At 34.8% G+C, this 16888-nt stretch overlaps 1 protein-coding gene across 1 annotated transcript; it reads right to left on the bottom strand.

Annotated features, from left to right (window-relative positions):
- Nucleotides 1–2290: 2290 nt before the first annotated feature.
- LOC127798381 (kinesin-like protein KIN-12E) lies at nucleotides 2291–16888 on the bottom strand. The gene is made up of 22 exons (XM_052331915.1): nucleotides 16419–16888; nucleotides 14089–14244; nucleotides 13931–14014; nucleotides 13325–13444; nucleotides 11691–11804; nucleotides 11472–11564; nucleotides 10643–10732; nucleotides 10451–10521; nucleotides 10259–10333; nucleotides 10074–10161; nucleotides 9564–9622; nucleotides 9202–9265; nucleotides 8794–8859; nucleotides 7747–7905; nucleotides 7562–7666; nucleotides 6979–7214; nucleotides 6500–6569; nucleotides 6337–6393; nucleotides 6171–6233; nucleotides 5363–5422; nucleotides 5168–5247; nucleotides 2291–4893 (listed from the first exon to the last, which is right to left on the bottom strand). Exons 1-22 carry the CDS (start codon nucleotides 16662–16664, stop codon nucleotides 2751–2753), a joined length of 4299 nt encoding a protein of 1432 aa, XP_052187875.1. The 5' UTR covers nucleotides 16665–16888; the 3' UTR covers nucleotides 2291–2750.

Here is a 16888-nt window from a genome sequence, read left to right as displayed (position 1 = left end):
GGCGTTCAAAACCTAAACTTATCAAAGATCTAGGCAGTCTTTGTGGCGTTCAACAATTCTTGGTTCTTGTTTCAGCATAATCAACGGGTCTAGATTTTAACATAATCTAGGTTCTTAGTTCGTGAATCAACGGGTCGGGAATTATTTGCCTTCTATCCGATTTTGGCTTTTCTGGGGTTCATTTCAATCTTTTGTGGGTTCATTTGGCCTTGTCCCATCGCGGGTTCACATTAGTTGGTATCAGAGCTTTGGCTCTAAAATCGAGTATTTATCTATCCATTTTTTTTTTCATTCATATATCATTTAAAAACACAAAAAACAAAAAAAAAAAATTCACATTCTAAGGTTTTGTTCCATCTTTTCATTCTACGTCACATTAAGTCTTGTTATTTGAAATTCCTAGAGTCATCCATATTAGAAAGTTAAAAAAAGAGATTTTTTTTTCTCTTTTTGGTATCTTGTTCCATCTTTTCATTCTACGTCATATTATCTCGAGTCTTGTTATTCAACATTCCTAGAGTCATCCATATTAAAAAGTTAAAAAAAAAAAAGAGCTTTTTGTTTTTCCTTTTGGTATTTGGTTCCGTTCTTTTCATTATACATCACATTTCATTCATGAGTCATTTTGTTTGATTTTTCTTAGAGTCATAAAAATTACAAAAAAAAAAAAAAAAAAAGATGCTTGAAAGTTTACAGGTTTTCGGGGATGTGACTATTTGTGACAATGCCTACAAGCTGATCCTTACAGTTTACGCTTCGAGGACAAATCGTCTTGAAGAGAGAGGGAATGATGAGAATCATGAAGGGCCGACTAACAATGATGCAATCGGACAAGTCGGAATTGGATGATTGACAAGATTTGCGCATAAAAAGGAATGGTTGTTGATTAACTGGTTGATTGCAAGATTTGGGCACATGATTGATTGATTGCTTGGTTAATTGATTGACAAGATTTAAGAGCATAAAAAGGAATGGATGATTAATTGATTGCCTGATTGATTGATTGAAAAGATTTGGGAATATAAAATGAATGGTTGATTGATTGACCAGATCTAGTTATTTATTTATTTTCTATATAATTTAGGATTTTTATTAGTTTTCAAGTAGAATTAGGATTTAATTATTTGCCTATTTAAAAGCTTTTCCATTGTAAACATTAGACAGAGATTATTATGAATTTTTGAATTTGAGAGATCTCTCTCTTCAATTTTGTTCTTCAATGAACAAAACTTCGAACTTATCAAATGAATGATTCTTTTGTGGTGTTCAAAACCTGAACTTATCAAAAATCTGGGCAGTCTTTGTGGCGTTCAACAATTCTTGGTTCTTGTTTCCGCATAATCAATGGGTCTAGATTTTAATATAATCTAGGTTCTTGGTTCGTGAATCAATGGGTCGGGAATTCTGTCTTCTATCCAATTTTGGCTTTTCTGGGTTCGTTTCAATCTTTTGTGGGTTCCTTTGGCCTTATCCCATCGCAGGTTCACATCAAAATCACAAACCTCCTCAAGCCCCTTACAAGCCTACAAATCATTACATTATAGCGAAACACATCGGGAACATGACCTTCTAGTGACTTTGCATTGCAAAAATTACATAGCCCCAAATTATCAATGTCATATAACATTCCTAACTAAAGGATCATGTAAACCTTTTTTCTTGTTTTTGTTCATGCATTCTTTTTTTTTCATTATTGTCTTCATACTAGTCTACTAATCTACCTAATTCTCCATTCTTTTTTATTATACTCGTTATGCATTAATTTATATAAAAATAAATAAAATAAAATGTCCTTTAAAAATATTTTATATTCTAATAAGTCTTTTCCACCAATCAATGTCTCACATTTCAATTACAACTAAAATGTTAAAAAAAACAAAATAATGTGGAAAACAAATTAATAAAAAAATAATTTAAAGATTCATGAAAATAAAAATTTAGGAAATAAACACAATGGATACAATATCATATAGTCAAATTTAATAAGAGAAGATTTAAACATTAAAAATATTTTATTTTTAGATAAAAATCCTATATCAATAGAAAAAAGTTGCATGTTATAAATAATATAATAAAAATCATTCAAAAATGTGTGGTAAAATAATCTCATGTCCATCCCAAAAAGTTATACACACAATACAATGCATTAATGCAGGAGTGTCACACCAAATGTCACTCTTGAGTGTCCAAGAAGCATTTCCGAATGTCAAAACCCTAACTACTAAATTTATGGGTTTACACCCTTGATAAGCTGCTATGTGTAATTGTATTTCTTTTGCAAACTTTAATTCAGAAAAAGCTTTCATTGAATGGAATCCTACATGTTCTTGGATACCTCTCATGCCTGCATATGAGCTTAAACCTGAATGTTCACATAATGTACCTTCTTTCCAGTAACACAATGAACAACAGATACCAAGACAGAAAGTAAAAAGTACAATCAATGTATCTGGACCGCTACCAGAGATGGAGGCAAGCTGAGTACTGAGATTACAAGAGGATCATAAGAGTTTGCATAACATTGCTTCTACTTCCCCACCAGGAAGTGCAGAATGTCACAGCTGTTGGCATAAATGAGCTTTAAGATTTGGTTCAACAAGATAAGATTGCATTGCATTGAAGAGGAAGAATAACGAATATTCACTTTATCTACATCAGCAGACAGATCTTACTGATTATTGACAATCACAAGGATAACTAACAATCACCATATTGGCTCAGGTGAAAATTGTGACTGTCAAATGAAAGATTTAACTGTCATCTCCGAGCAATGACTTCAACTCCATAACTGACATCCTAATATCTTGGATCGCTTCCCAGCATGACTTGGACTGTGTGGCCTGCAATAGTTGGTTCTTCTTTTCAGTAGCTGCTGCCTTGGCTTTCTGTAACTCTGCTACTTGGTGAAATTGAATTTGTAATTCTTCATCCAAGATGTTCACCTCTTGCTCCTTCAAGTCTGCTTCAAATGTATGCTGGTGGTATTCAAGAATCATATTTTCAACCTCAGTTCTGCCGTTCTCTTTCATCTCCAATAGCATCTGTTTTTCTTGAATTACAGCCTGAAGCTTGCACTCCATCTCCTCCATGGACTTTTGACCCTTTTGTAAATCCATTTGAACCACTTGAACTTCATTCTCCACCTTACACAGCTTCCAGTTCAGATCTTCGCATTCCTTTCTCGTGACTCCAAGCTTTTCTTGTGCTTGTTTGATCTCAGCTTGTACCTTGGTCTTATCTTCCTCTGACTTGAGTAACTCAGTAGCTTTACTGCTAAAATGCCAATTTCTATGGAGAGGAACATCTGTTCCCTTAAGATTGTCTATTGCCAAAAGAACCTTTTCATTATCCCGTCTTTGGTTCTCTTCCTCTATTTTTGTATTTAAATGTGCAAGGTTGTTCATCAATTCAATTTCAAGTTGTTGACACTTCCTCTGAGCATCCTCAATTTCATTCTTACGGATTTGGAGGTTGGCTAGTTCCACTGTCTTGCGATCCAGGGAAGACAAGGAGGCATTAACCCTTGCCCTTGCTTTAGCTTCTCTCAGTTCAAAGTAACTAAGAGATGAAGAAAAATTTGACAATGAGCATTTGACAGCCACCAATTTTCTATTAATTAAAGCTCTTCTTTCATGAAGTTCACAGGAAAGGAGCTTCAGGGATGCATATTCCTGCTGCTTCATCTGAATGGCATCTTCAATTACTTCAGTTTCTCTTGACAGATTATCAACCTCAGCAATTACTTTCTCAAGCAACCCAAATAAACTGATAGTCTCAGCAGAAATAAGAAGCTTCTCTTCTACTCCATCTAACTTCATTCTAACCAAATCCAGATCATCAGATACATTCACCATGGTGAGATCTAAAGAATTGTTTTCCAATGTCGAATGAATTTGAACATCAATCTGATTCCCTACATCTGCTTGAGGGTTTTCATAACATAGGCAGGATTGCTGTTGCAAGTCCAAGGTAGAAACACCAATTCCCTCATCTATTATGTTATCTTCATCCGATAAGGTAAGTTTGCCTAGCATGGTGCTTTCCATTTTGACTTGAGGACACTGCTCTGAGTTTACTTCTATACAAGCAAGAGGTTCATCTAAATCAACAGAATCCCTTCCTCTAGAATGTCCAGGACATTGGCAGGAAGAATTCTCTACGTCTAATGCAGTGACATTAACACCCTCCAATAAAGCATCTTCACCAGATCCCACAGTTTTCTCCAACTCAAGACTTTCTCCTTCATCTTGCAGTTGAGATTCAATATCCTCCCTTGAGGATATTGCTGCTTGAGAACCAAGATATTCATCTGGGCCCCCATCCACTTCAACAAGCTTTTCAGGGCAATTAAATTCTCTTTTAATTGCAGTGATGCTCTGTCCTCCAGAAGAAAGCATTCTTTTGAATTCATCCCTCTCTTGCATGGCTTTCTCATAGAGACCCATTAATTTCTCATTCTCTTCATGCATTTCAGAAAGTTGATGCTCTAAGTTTTCAACTTGCAGCCTTGTCACTTGTTGCTCCTCAGCAAATTCACTAAAATGGTTGCCATTTTGAACTACACCATCGTTTATACTGTTTTTTTCAGAAACTGCTCGTTCATATAGTTCAATCAGCTTGTTGTTATCCTCAATTAGGACCTTAAGCTTCATCCGCAGTTCATCATTCTCTTTTGACAAGATAATTGCTGTTTCATGAGCTTCTGCTTCTCTTTGGCTTGCAGCTGCAATGGCATCAACCATTGCCTTAAGCTCTATCTGATCATTCAATGAAATATTGGGCATCTGATCAGCAGTTATTGAAGGGGGTTCAATCATCAACTCCTGCAGTTCTCCATTGTGCACTTTGGAAGATCTCTCTGTTTCTTGCTCAGCTACTAAATCACTAACATGCCTGCAAATTTGTTGTTAGATAACAAGGTTGCTATGAAGACAGCGCATCTCATTTATAATATATAAATAGGAAATGAATAACAAGAACCCAGAAGGTTTTTCTATAATCCAGGTTTTATAATATATAAATGGCCACTAAATCTGTTTACTTGGTTGTGGAAGTACCATCAGAGAGGAAATATGGGAAACAGGTTAACAAAGAAATAATCCACATGTTTTTTAATTGCTCAAACTGGTAATTGGATGAGGAGAATTAAATCAAAAGGAAATATTACCTTTCTAATCTATCTTTCTCTTCAAGACAGGAGTTCAGCTTCTTGTGTAGCATGTCAATTTCTGATTGGTTTTGAATAGCCTGTAACAGAAATCCTATGTTTGTAAATGAAGCTTACACATTTGGGAAGACAGCAGACAAGTATGGCCACATTTTAGAAATAGATAAATATATAATTAACTTTGAAATTGATTACCTGCAAGCGGAGAAACTCATTTTCCTCATTAATTGAAGCACGCCAAGGTGATCCTGGCTCCTGTTCGACACATATATGGATAGTTGGATACATCAGAAGACAATAGTTTGTACTTGTAATATTCGTCCATGTTAACATCTATTGACAAAAAAAAAAAGAGAGAGAGAGAGAGAATGAATGTATAAAAGCTAAACTTGCTTTTATATCTGGATGTTATTTAAGCAGTAAGAACGATATGGATCAATTGTGATATTACTGCTAAATTTGAAGCCTAATTAGAATTTAAATCATAAGTTGCTAAATGTTGTTTGCAGGCATACCAAATGCTTACAACTGTATAGTATTGATTACATGCTAGCAGTTAAAAAGCAAAACATGGTAAAGGCAAACTATGGAAACCTTTGGTGCAAAGGGCACAAATAATCGAAAAAAGAAAAGGCAAACAAATCAAAGAGGACATTCTAGGACCTCAGTTAGTCTACAGTTAATTCATCAAATTGAATCTTATTTCATCTTTCACTGGTTTACTTTGCTTACAATGTAGTTCGTGCATTTTGCTAGGTTGAAACTCAAGGTTTTTTGTACCATTTGTATTGATTAGTTATGAGACTATAGATATCAGTGGTTCGTGATGGTTTAATTCATGTTGGATTTCATTATGGAGTTCAGTAGGTCTACAACTGTTTCAACAATCACATAGACCAAGTTGAGCCTAAAAATCAAGGCAGGATGACTATTCCAGATTTTGTTTAAATAGAACAATTAAGAAAAGTTTTGAGCTGTACATAAAATTGGGTCATGGAATTACCTGGGAAGATACCAGTAGATTACACTCACTTTGCGTATGAGTGGCCGTTTCTGAATTTCCTTTCTATAGCACAAAAATATTCATAAGGTTTAATGGGGGGAAAAAAAAAGGTCTTCAGTTGAAAATTAGTCCATGTTTGCAATTTATATAAATGTCAGGGAAGAACCTGAACAAATGAGGGGTCTGACTCATGCATAAGTTTCCAATCTAGTGCTTCTAACAACTGCAAATTGACACATTAGGTAAATTTCTTATGGAGAAAAGATGTTATAGGTGCAAATACAGGTGTAGGAAAAACAAGTGTCAAGAACTTGGGATCAATTCAGCACCTTATTCTGTAATGTCATGATTTGTTCATTCATCCTCTCACGTTCACCTTCTTCACAAAAGGACTTCAATCTGCATGTTGGGTCATAAGTTAATAACAGTTTTTTTTATTTCCAAAACAAATTGCAACTCTGTAAGAGAATTTATAATTTTATGTTCTCAAACAAAATTAAATAGGTGTAACACTTTAGACTGAGCATATGATTTTACTAGGAGTCTTAGAGGCTTTACCACCTGAAGTCATGCATATTTTATTCCATTGCTAGTTATAGTTTCTACTAAAAACAAGACACCGTGAATTCTTAGTCATTTTGATGTAACTCAGTGCTATGATTTGATAAGGTGATCATCGAGGATAAGCATTTACTTTGTACTACAAGTATGTCTTTCTTGTATAGTTCTGGTAAATATCAGCAGCTGATCCCATGCCTATGCATTTAATTGTAAAATAATAAAGAGAATCCATGCAACAGATACATGCCTTCTGATTTCTTCTTTGAGTCGCAAATTTTCCATGGCAAATCTGGTTACTTCCTGGTTCCTGTCAACCTGGGCTCTTAGGACCTCTATTTCCTTCAAAAGTTCATCCTTCTCCATTAACAAGTGTGACTCAGCTGATATCTTTCCAGCAGCAACAGCTTCCAGCCTCTTTATTCCAGCTTCTCGAAACCGCAATCTCATTTTCAGACTTTGTATCTCATCTTCTCTTTGTTTGGCCTGATACACCCAAAAATGATTTAATTTAGCTCCCAGAAACATTTCCAAGATTATTGCATTTCTGGGATCATTTCCCCATTACTTTGGAAAATGGCAACAAAATTATCAGTCAATTTCTATTGAAGGGTAACTGTTTTTGGGAAAAACTGGAATCATGTTAGAATAGGATAGCTGTATAATCCATGTTCACAAACTCATGGCATGAAAGAATAATTTCTTCAAAATTAGTATCCACCATGTTAAAGCTACTAGCTTTCAGTCATGTTAAAATATCTTGTATAGATGCAAAGATTAACAAGGACTTCTCATATGTGAAGCAATCCCAGATATCTTAGCTTTATGCATACCAGCTGCATAGCTGCCTTATTTTCATCAGTCAATGCCTGTAATGCAATCTCTTTATCCTTTTCCCTCCTAAAAGCACCCACAAGCGCAACTTCATATTCTTTCTTCTGGAAGAAGTAAAAGGAGCCTCATCAGAAGAAACACAGGGATAAACAGTTATTCAATCTCAAGGAAAAATGGTATGCACCTGTGATGCCTTTTTACCAGACACAAGTGGACTGAAGGATCCATGAAGCCCTTCCCAGTTAAAGGATCCTGGAGATCCTGGAAAGGATACTGTCCAAGCATCAGTTTCATGGTTTTCAGCACCTCCATTGACTAGAGCTCTAAGGCGAGATACTTCTTTCTGAAGATAACACAGATCAAAGTTGAATGAAGATCCTTTATATCAGCAGAAAAATCCATGAGATAAGAAGTCCATTTAACCTAGTAAAAATTTTCTCAGTGGTGCTGAAATAAACAACTTTTTATTTATCAATCTCAGACCTCATACTCAAGTAATTAGGGGGAAAACCTCCCCCCATCCCCCTGGGTCCCTCTCTCTCTTTTTTTTTTAGTTTGTAGGAATATGAGAGAGAGAAGAAATGAAGCAAATTTGTTTTTTAGCAACTCGAATGTTATAAAGTGGTTACTGGATGGCCATCAACCACATTATCTATTATGGACTTTCTGGCACAGCATAAAATTTCAAGAAACGTCATAGGGCATTTCTAACTTAATAAAAAATGTATATAGTTGTGATGAAGGAACATCTCAAGGCAACCACACATCTGAAGTGTTTAACAATGAAGAAAATTAGTCAAATTTCACACACATGTACGAGCCGGTGCATGTAGTAGATATCACAACTTCACAAATCTAATGCAGATACCCTAACATGAACATCTCCCTCTATCAGTGATTATTTGTTTTGGAAATTACATAACATGATGTGAAATTTTGGGAAGGGATGTACATACCTAACATGCCAAGAACCAGAAAAGTAAGCATCTTGTTTATAAAGGAGAGCTGGAACAAGTACCAATGCATTTTAAGTTCTCGATGCAATTTTCTTATAATATTGCTCTATTAGGATGTTGATACATGTTGAAGATGATCCATTTCAAAGTGGAAACAGTAGGCAAACATGAATTTCTATAAACAAACCACTTATATGATCACCTGTTAAATAAATAGTGGAAAATAGTGCCTCGTTACAAAGATCAAATGATAGTAGACAGAATACACATATTACCTTAAGTTGTTGAATCTGAAGTCGCATGGCCAGGACATCGCCAGAAGCATCTTCATTCACAATAGCCTAAAAGATACATTTGATTTCAATTTACAGTTATTTCAAGAACGTAGATAAATGGATACAATAAAGAAGGTTTGGTAAGTCATAAAAGCTTTTTTTTCATTGGTGATAACTCTTAAAAGGTAGAAACATTAAAGCCTCTCATATAATATATAATAAATAATGACAATTGATATTCAAAAACCATTAGAAGGATATAAATGAAAAACCAACCCAAACTATAAATATTCAAGATAAAGTTTAACACTGAAAATGGTATTTCATTCATAAAGTAGATAACCTACTCAATTTTTGAGAAAAATAAGTACAACTGCATAAAAAGTTGGCCTGGTAAAAATTGCATACATGGTTCTTGATGAATTTAGCACGCTGTGCAAACTTCAGAGTGCTCAAAGTCTCCAGCGAACAGCTGCAAGAGGCCCAAACTATAATCTTATACAATTATCAGATAGACAAAGGAAAAGATCAATGCATTTTACAACAGTAACTTGAGAAGACCCAGTCAGGTAAAAATTTACAATTGTTCAATAAAAGAAATCATTCAATGATCAATGCAGATATGATTCTTCTTGCCGATCATGGAGGCAAGATCAATTTTAAACTTGGAGACAACAAAGAAAAATAAACAAAGAGTTCAAAACAATTTATACAGATGGAAAAGCTAGAAGCAGAAAACAAGTAGCAAGATCATAACAAGAAACACTGACCAACTAGAGGGGCTAATATTAGCAATTATAATTGTTTTTGAGTTCCCTCCTAAAGAATCCTGAAAAGGAAACAAGCAAAAAAAAACAAATAATACATGTTAGTGTCTTACTTCAAACAATGGATGGATAATATAACAAGACACTTGAGACTCTAAACTATGCAAATACATTGTAGCCAACTAGGAATGCTATAGAACATGGAGTCTGGCATCTAAGAAAGTAACTTTTGTAAGTGAGAATTGCTAATAAGAAAAGGCAAAATTATTACAAAATCATAAGCCATTTCCACCCACAAATGATCAAAAATAGAAGCCTATTTTATAGAATCATGTCAAATTTTCTTGATCATAACTCTTCTAACCTGCCAAACACGCAATATTGTGATTTTTTTTTTCTAAAATTCCTTTTCTACATCAGCTAATTGGATAGAATGGAAGTGTGTAAATTTTCTGAATACTATACAGGTATGTAACAGTAACACATCAATCAGGAAAGTTTACAATTATTTACCTGGAGCAAAAATGTAAGCTTGGAATCCCTATAAGGAACATGGAGTGATTTGCCATTCGATATATTCACAAGGTTCATAATCACAAGCCTGCAGATCCCAGTTGCAAAATAGTAAGCATTGAAAAGGACAGAGAGTGAACTTCCTAATTTCACAACAGTATGGATGATTAGGAAGAAGAACAAACCCCAAAGTCGAAAGTGATTTGTTGATATTTGTAGCTTCCTTTAAACGCTCACCTTCTGCACCAGAACTCTTCTGTCTGTGATTTAGAAAGGGTAATAACAACTATGTTAAATGAACATTATATGATCCAATCCTGTCACTAGCTGGGAAATCTGCATTTTCCAGCTATTCACAACACTTCAGTTAATATTACCTTTCAGAACCAGCTAAATCAACAAGATTAAGCCGAGCAAACCGATAATGAGTTACACCCTGGGAGTCCCACTGAACATAAATCAATTAATTAGAATCCCAACAACCAAGTAGAAACCATTGAATAGGGTGGACACATTGGTATTGTTGGAGATTTGAGGAAAAGAATAAAGATGGATAGGAAACTGCTTACCTTACTTTCTATTACGCATGTAAAGACACTATGAGAACGACTACTTGCATGATTCATATTAGTTGCAGCCACTTTCCTGTTTGCTGCACCCTGAAATGTTATTGCGATTGGTAGAATAAGATAAAGAATATTTCTTCAAAAGACAGACACACAGTATGTTGCAAACTCGACAGCACGTGGATCATAGATAAGCCAGGATTGTTACTGAATAAACAGAATAAACTTGAAACTCAGGAATAGTTAAAGTTAAATAAACTTGAAGAGGAAAGTGGGAGATGATAAGTTGCTAGCAAATATGTAACATTCAATGGTATATTTGTAAATCAAAGTGGGAGATGATAAGTTGCTGCTCAAATTTCCAATTTAACTCCTTGAACTCTAAATTTAATTTTAATTATTTAACAGAAATTCAATGGTATATTTGTAAATTAAAATAGTATTGGCACATTTATTCTTGCAAGCTGCAAAACAGTTGGATGGTAACCAATTCCATTGTCTTCCTTATCCTCCTTTTTCCACATAGAAGCAATTGGCAGTTTCTTGTTCTCCCTTTTATCCTTCAACTTCCTGATTCAGGACCACTGTCACCCTAAGTTCTTAATTCTGCTGAAGATGGACAAACCAGACCTAGGAATGTTTCCATTCTCATGCAGAAAATTTTCAACAAAACCTAGACAGATGATCAATGACCTCCATCAAATTAAGTTGCTACAAATCCTTTAAATTCATTCAATTCTATCCATATTCTGACTCTTAATTAATAATTGATCAGCTGAAGTTCGGAATAGAGCATCAGGAATATAAGAGTAAATTAAGTGAAGCTTCATACTTGTACAAGTTGTTGAATCACATCCCGAGCACTTGTAACTTCAACCTCGGTCAAATTTTCCACATAAACCCCTTTCTTTGTGTCTTCTCTTATCTACAACATTGAGATCAAAGCTTTTTAAGTAGTCATTATGGAAATAATCAATTGCTATTAGCACAAAGAATAATAAGAAACAAAGAAAGAAACAGGTCAAAATCTCAAGCTATTAATGACCATTACCTGTAAATTTGTGGAGGATGGGTTCAAAAGATCAAGAATCTGCTCATTATATATTTCCAAGAAAGAACATTTACAAGTGAATTTTAACTTCTCTTCCCGCCGTGCCTCCTTTTCCTGTCATACCACAATTAAAACATGAAGCATAGCGATAAAACTTTACAAGAAACTTGGCACAAGATTTAGTAGGTAGCATGGCATAGTAGGAGGGAACTAAGTCACAGAAGGATACAGATAAATTAGTGAATCATGAACTCTAGCTCTCTAATAATCTTTATTCATAACATATTCTATAACGCCATTATATCCCATGCTATGTTTAAGGATTTCCCTCTATGTTTTCTTTACTCCTCTTAACATTTTTTGCTTCAAATTTCTTCCATTCCATCCATTTGCCTCACAGTTCAATTCATTGATCTTTCTCTCATATTTTCAAAACATATTTACCACATTTTTCCATATCATCTTTAACAGGCACTCCTCTATCCTCATTATGATTAATCTAATTTTTAATTGTCTTTTCTTGTATGGCCACACATTTACTATACGATTCTCATATCAATTACACATATTTTTCACATGTTAGTACTTAGCCTCCGCCATTCCATACAACAGAGATGGTCTTATTAAAGCCATCTAATAAATATTTCCTTCTAGATTCAATAGGAATTTCAATCTCATAAAATGCTAAATGCAGTTCTCCACTTTAACCATGTTGCATTGATTTTATATGTGGTATGTAATAGTACTTGCAAAAAGAATATGATAGTGTATCATATATTATCTACATATCCTAACTTTAGTATATCATAACAACTTATAAAGAAATACAATATTATAATCAACATCAATGTCATGCGCTATAATGCTAATGTATATTATTATACAATATGGGTGAAGTGATCATTGTTCATTTTTGTCTCACGGTCAATAGAAAGGGCACTGGCATTTGGCAGTCCACTCTAATAAGCAAAAGCAGCTTAGGGCCCATCTGGCATAAGCTCTTTTAAGTTGCTATTTCCCTTAAATAAGCTAAAACTAAAAGCATATGAAGGCAACTTTTTTTCTTAGAGAATGAAAGCTTTTTGGACACCACCCCCCCCCCCCCCCCCCCAAAAAAAAAAAGAAAAGCTAAACAAGAAAAAAAGAACAACAAATGAATTTTTCTGTTTTCACTTTAATGAAATAGATATTACATGTTTTTACATTTTAATATAATCTATATAATAAGATAATATTTGCCTTGTTCTATGGGTATTGCTATTATTTTTATGACAAAAAAATTAGTTAGTTTAACCAATTACCAAACACTTCATCAGAGTTTTTCTTAAGCTAGCATTTCTCCTACTACTTTACTAGAGTTTTTTCACAAAAAATATTGGTACCAACTAGACCTTTGACTCTTCTTGGTAACTATAAGACATTTCATGGGGAAAACTTTTCCAATATACAATAAAAAGAAGAGAGAGAAAAAAGAAAGACCTTGAAACTCAATGTCAATGAAAAAAAATTGTTATTTTTAAAAGCATTCCAACATTTCAGATGCTTGAAAACCAAGACAATCACAAGATATCTTGCACCCATAAGTTAAGAGCTTTTAACCAACCTGAGGAATACATAATTCATCAGACACATACCTTCTGAATTCTTGAAAATAAATACTCAAAGACTCTTGGTGTCATTCCACAGTTAACACTATGTCGCCGGGTACCTCCTTCAATATCTCCCAGCATTGTATGAGTTTTTCCACTTCCAGTCTACATACAAACAATTAAACTATAGTTATCCTGAAATGCAACCTATCTAATAACTTGTGTTACCAAAAAATATAAATATATTTTCCAAAAAATAGGACATATCCACTTGACTGGACTAAACAAAGGAACACTAAATTCTCAAAAGAACAATCCTATCTAGACTAGAAAAAAGAATATTCTCTTTTTACAGCACAACTGACTAGAGCAGGCTTCATAACAAATAAAGAGTAGAAAAAGAACAATCCCATCTAGACTAGAAAAAAAATATTCACTTCTTACAGCACAACTGACTAGAGCAGGCTTCATAACAAATAAAGAGTAGAAAAAGAACAATCCCATCTAGACTAGGAAAAGAATATTCTCTTCGTACAGCACAACTGACTAGAGTAGGCTTCATAACAAATAAAGAGTACCTTGACTGTGATAACAAACAAAAACAGAATAAACAAAAAAAAAATGAACAAGACCATTGATGGGGATACTGACTTGGCCATAGGCAAACATGCAGCTATTGTAGCCTCCCATACAATTTTCCACCATTGGCACCCCAGCCACTTTAAATAGCATCTCCTGATAAATCATCATTGAAATGAAGTTCGTGACATAGTAAAGAAAACTGATTTAGAAAAACAAGTAAATAATACCTGGCTAACATTCTCATCTGCAACAACATCAAAGGTGAAACGTGATTCTGGATGCCCAATCCATGTAACTGTTTGGCAGCTATCTTGTCTAATGCATTTACTATATCCCTGTAGTGAAATTTCTGAACTACTCAGAGGACGTATTCTTATTATAACCTGCATACAATGAGATAAATTCATGGTTAAACAAAAAAGAAATGTACCATTACAGATTGTGGACAATCAAAAACTGAACATCATCTTTAGTAACAAACATATTTTGATAGGGAACACAAGCCACTGCACTCTAAACCATGAATCAAGTATCTTAATCATTAAAACCCTAAATTCTATTACTAAGCCAAAAAGAAAACGTAGATTCTATTGGTCATCAGAAAAGCCAAAAAGAAAACATAAATTCTATTGGTCATCAGAAAACCTGGTAAATCAAATTAACCAAATACAGGAAAACTCAGAACTTCCAGTAGTATTTTGCTTCATTTATTAGTCGATAATCATTGCTTATACACTAAAGATGCACGAACATCCTGCATAACTAAGTCCTTCCATTATACAAGCCAAATGTGAATTCATGATTCCCTGATATTCACACATACAAATATTATCTTCATTCCCAGTTTCCTAGGAGATGGATGTCACATTATTGAGGGCATTCAGCCTGCTTCTCCAGTCCCATTCATCTTATTTTCAAACACCATATACAATTTAGTCAAGGGTAAATATAGCCTAGAATGTCAATCCTACTATTAAGAACTTTTGGGATCTAGACAAAGTACAAATTTGTATGGTAATAGTATTATGTTTTTTTGTCAAATTTTAGATAAACAATCATTTTTGTTAGGTAAGAATATGCTCCAGATAGAAAATATCGACTTCCCATCAGTCAGCATGTAATCTTTTTCTTAAAACAACAGTATTGCACACACAAGAAAAAGCAAAAAGATATGCATGAGAAAAAGCAAGGTTGAATCAATCACCATGTTCATGTAGATAAAGCACCATTTAGAAGCATCCAACAAGGCATTATAGGTGAACAGAAACCTTGTAGTGTACAACTAATACTGATCAAGCATAGAAGGTGCTAGAAGCACAAGAGGAAGGCCAATGACAACAAAAGTTGAGGGTTGAGCAAAAGATAGCCTTTTCCAGAAAATTTAGGTTGAAAACATTGAAACCATCCCCACACCAAAAGAAACAAAGCACTTTTAGGAGTTCCCTGTAAATTAGTGGCAATGGTAGATAGAAGAATAACTGTTCAGGTATGAAGAAAGTGACCCAATTCACTAACTAGCATCTGAAGCTCATCCACAGCTTTTCTCTGTTATAATGCCCTTAACTCCTCCTGCCACTAAGTTTATAATAGTTTAATTCTGTTGTCAAATGCAAGGTAAAATGTTGCTTGTTTTTAGGCTAATTCATGCTAGAACTTCACTGAAAGCGCTACCACCAGTTGTTTAGCATTAAAGTTACTAGTTGACCAACAATAAATCAAACAAGAGCTGGTAGACTGAAGCATAGTACAAAGGCAGTCGGTATAGAACAGCCACTTTGCACTGTGACTTCAAATTAGATAACAGTTTTTCATAATTTCTAAACTTTTTTTTTTTATGTGTAATTGTTTTAATGCCCTAGTATTGACAACATAACATTATTACCAATAAAGATAGTGCCGTGTGAAGTGTAAACATGATAATGCAACAGTAGCAATAGGATAGCACACTAACAGCCTCGTGGCCCTTGTCAACTTGGGATATAGATCCTATCACAACAAAAATAGAACAAAAGGCGAGGATGCTGAGAGAGGTAGATTGGAGCTAAGGTATGAGCAGTTTCAAAATCAAAAAAGTTGAGGAGGACCAATTTTTTATCATTATTTTACAAACGCAAATGATTTGAAAAGAATATCACAAGGACAAGAGAAAAACAGTAAATTCTCACTTCAACTAAAGATGGTTCTATTTCACTCACTCGGAGTTCAGCTTAGGAGCTTGTTTTATGCAGTAACCTCTTTATAGAACTTCAAGAGATAAATAGCTAGTATTCGTATTTCTTCACGTACAAATTCTTAGCAACCGAACAAGATGTAGTTCTATTTCACTCAGTCTTAGCAATCTAGGCACTTACTTTCTGCTGTAACCACTTGATAAGACTCCAACATATAAAAAATAACTTAGTAAGATCAGGGTTCGAAGTAGGTATACTTGACTTCAACACTACTTAAAAAATTCCATTACATAAAAAACAAAGCTAATTTCGAATTCTTCACCGCATTTTTGCAGCAACCTAGCAAGAGGGGAGAAATAAATAACTTTAATCTCCGACTCCGGTACCTGAACATTATGATCCTTCCAGAACGAAGGATCTTCGCTCAACTCAAATCTCTGGTTCACCACTCCGGCACAGTGATCGCCTTTATCGTTGAAAATCCGAACCGCGGAGGATTGAGAGATGTTATCCCTCGCCGCCGACTTTAAGAGTTCCGGGGAGCTCCGGGAATGCGGCAACAACTCCGACGACTGGTCCTGGAACCCAAACCTACTTTTTACGGCGCTGGGGGTCTCCGAAATGAGTGGCATTGTTGAGGGTTCTGTGCTTCCAAGGCTAGGGTTTTCAGAAAACTGAGTGGAAAACGGAAGATGGGTGAAAATCTGAGGCTTTGTTGGAGTGAAATAGGGAGTGGCGGATTGGGGATTCGAAGGGTGTGGAGTTGGATCTGGTCTGGATGGACGATTTGGGAGCGGAGTTTGGATTTCAAATCTGTGGACCGTTTGGAGGGGTTTTGGATTTGAAATTTTTGAAA

This window comes from Diospyros lotus, chromosome 3 (assembly GCF_014633365.1).
Source record: "Diospyros lotus cultivar Yz01 chromosome 3, ASM1463336v1, whole genome shotgun sequence".
Lineage (NCBI taxonomy): Eukaryota > Viridiplantae > Streptophyta > Magnoliopsida > Ericales > Ebenaceae > Diospyros > Diospyros lotus.
The sequence above is the reverse complement of the archived record's forward strand: the minus strand, read 5'-3'. Positions and strand labels throughout refer to the sequence as shown.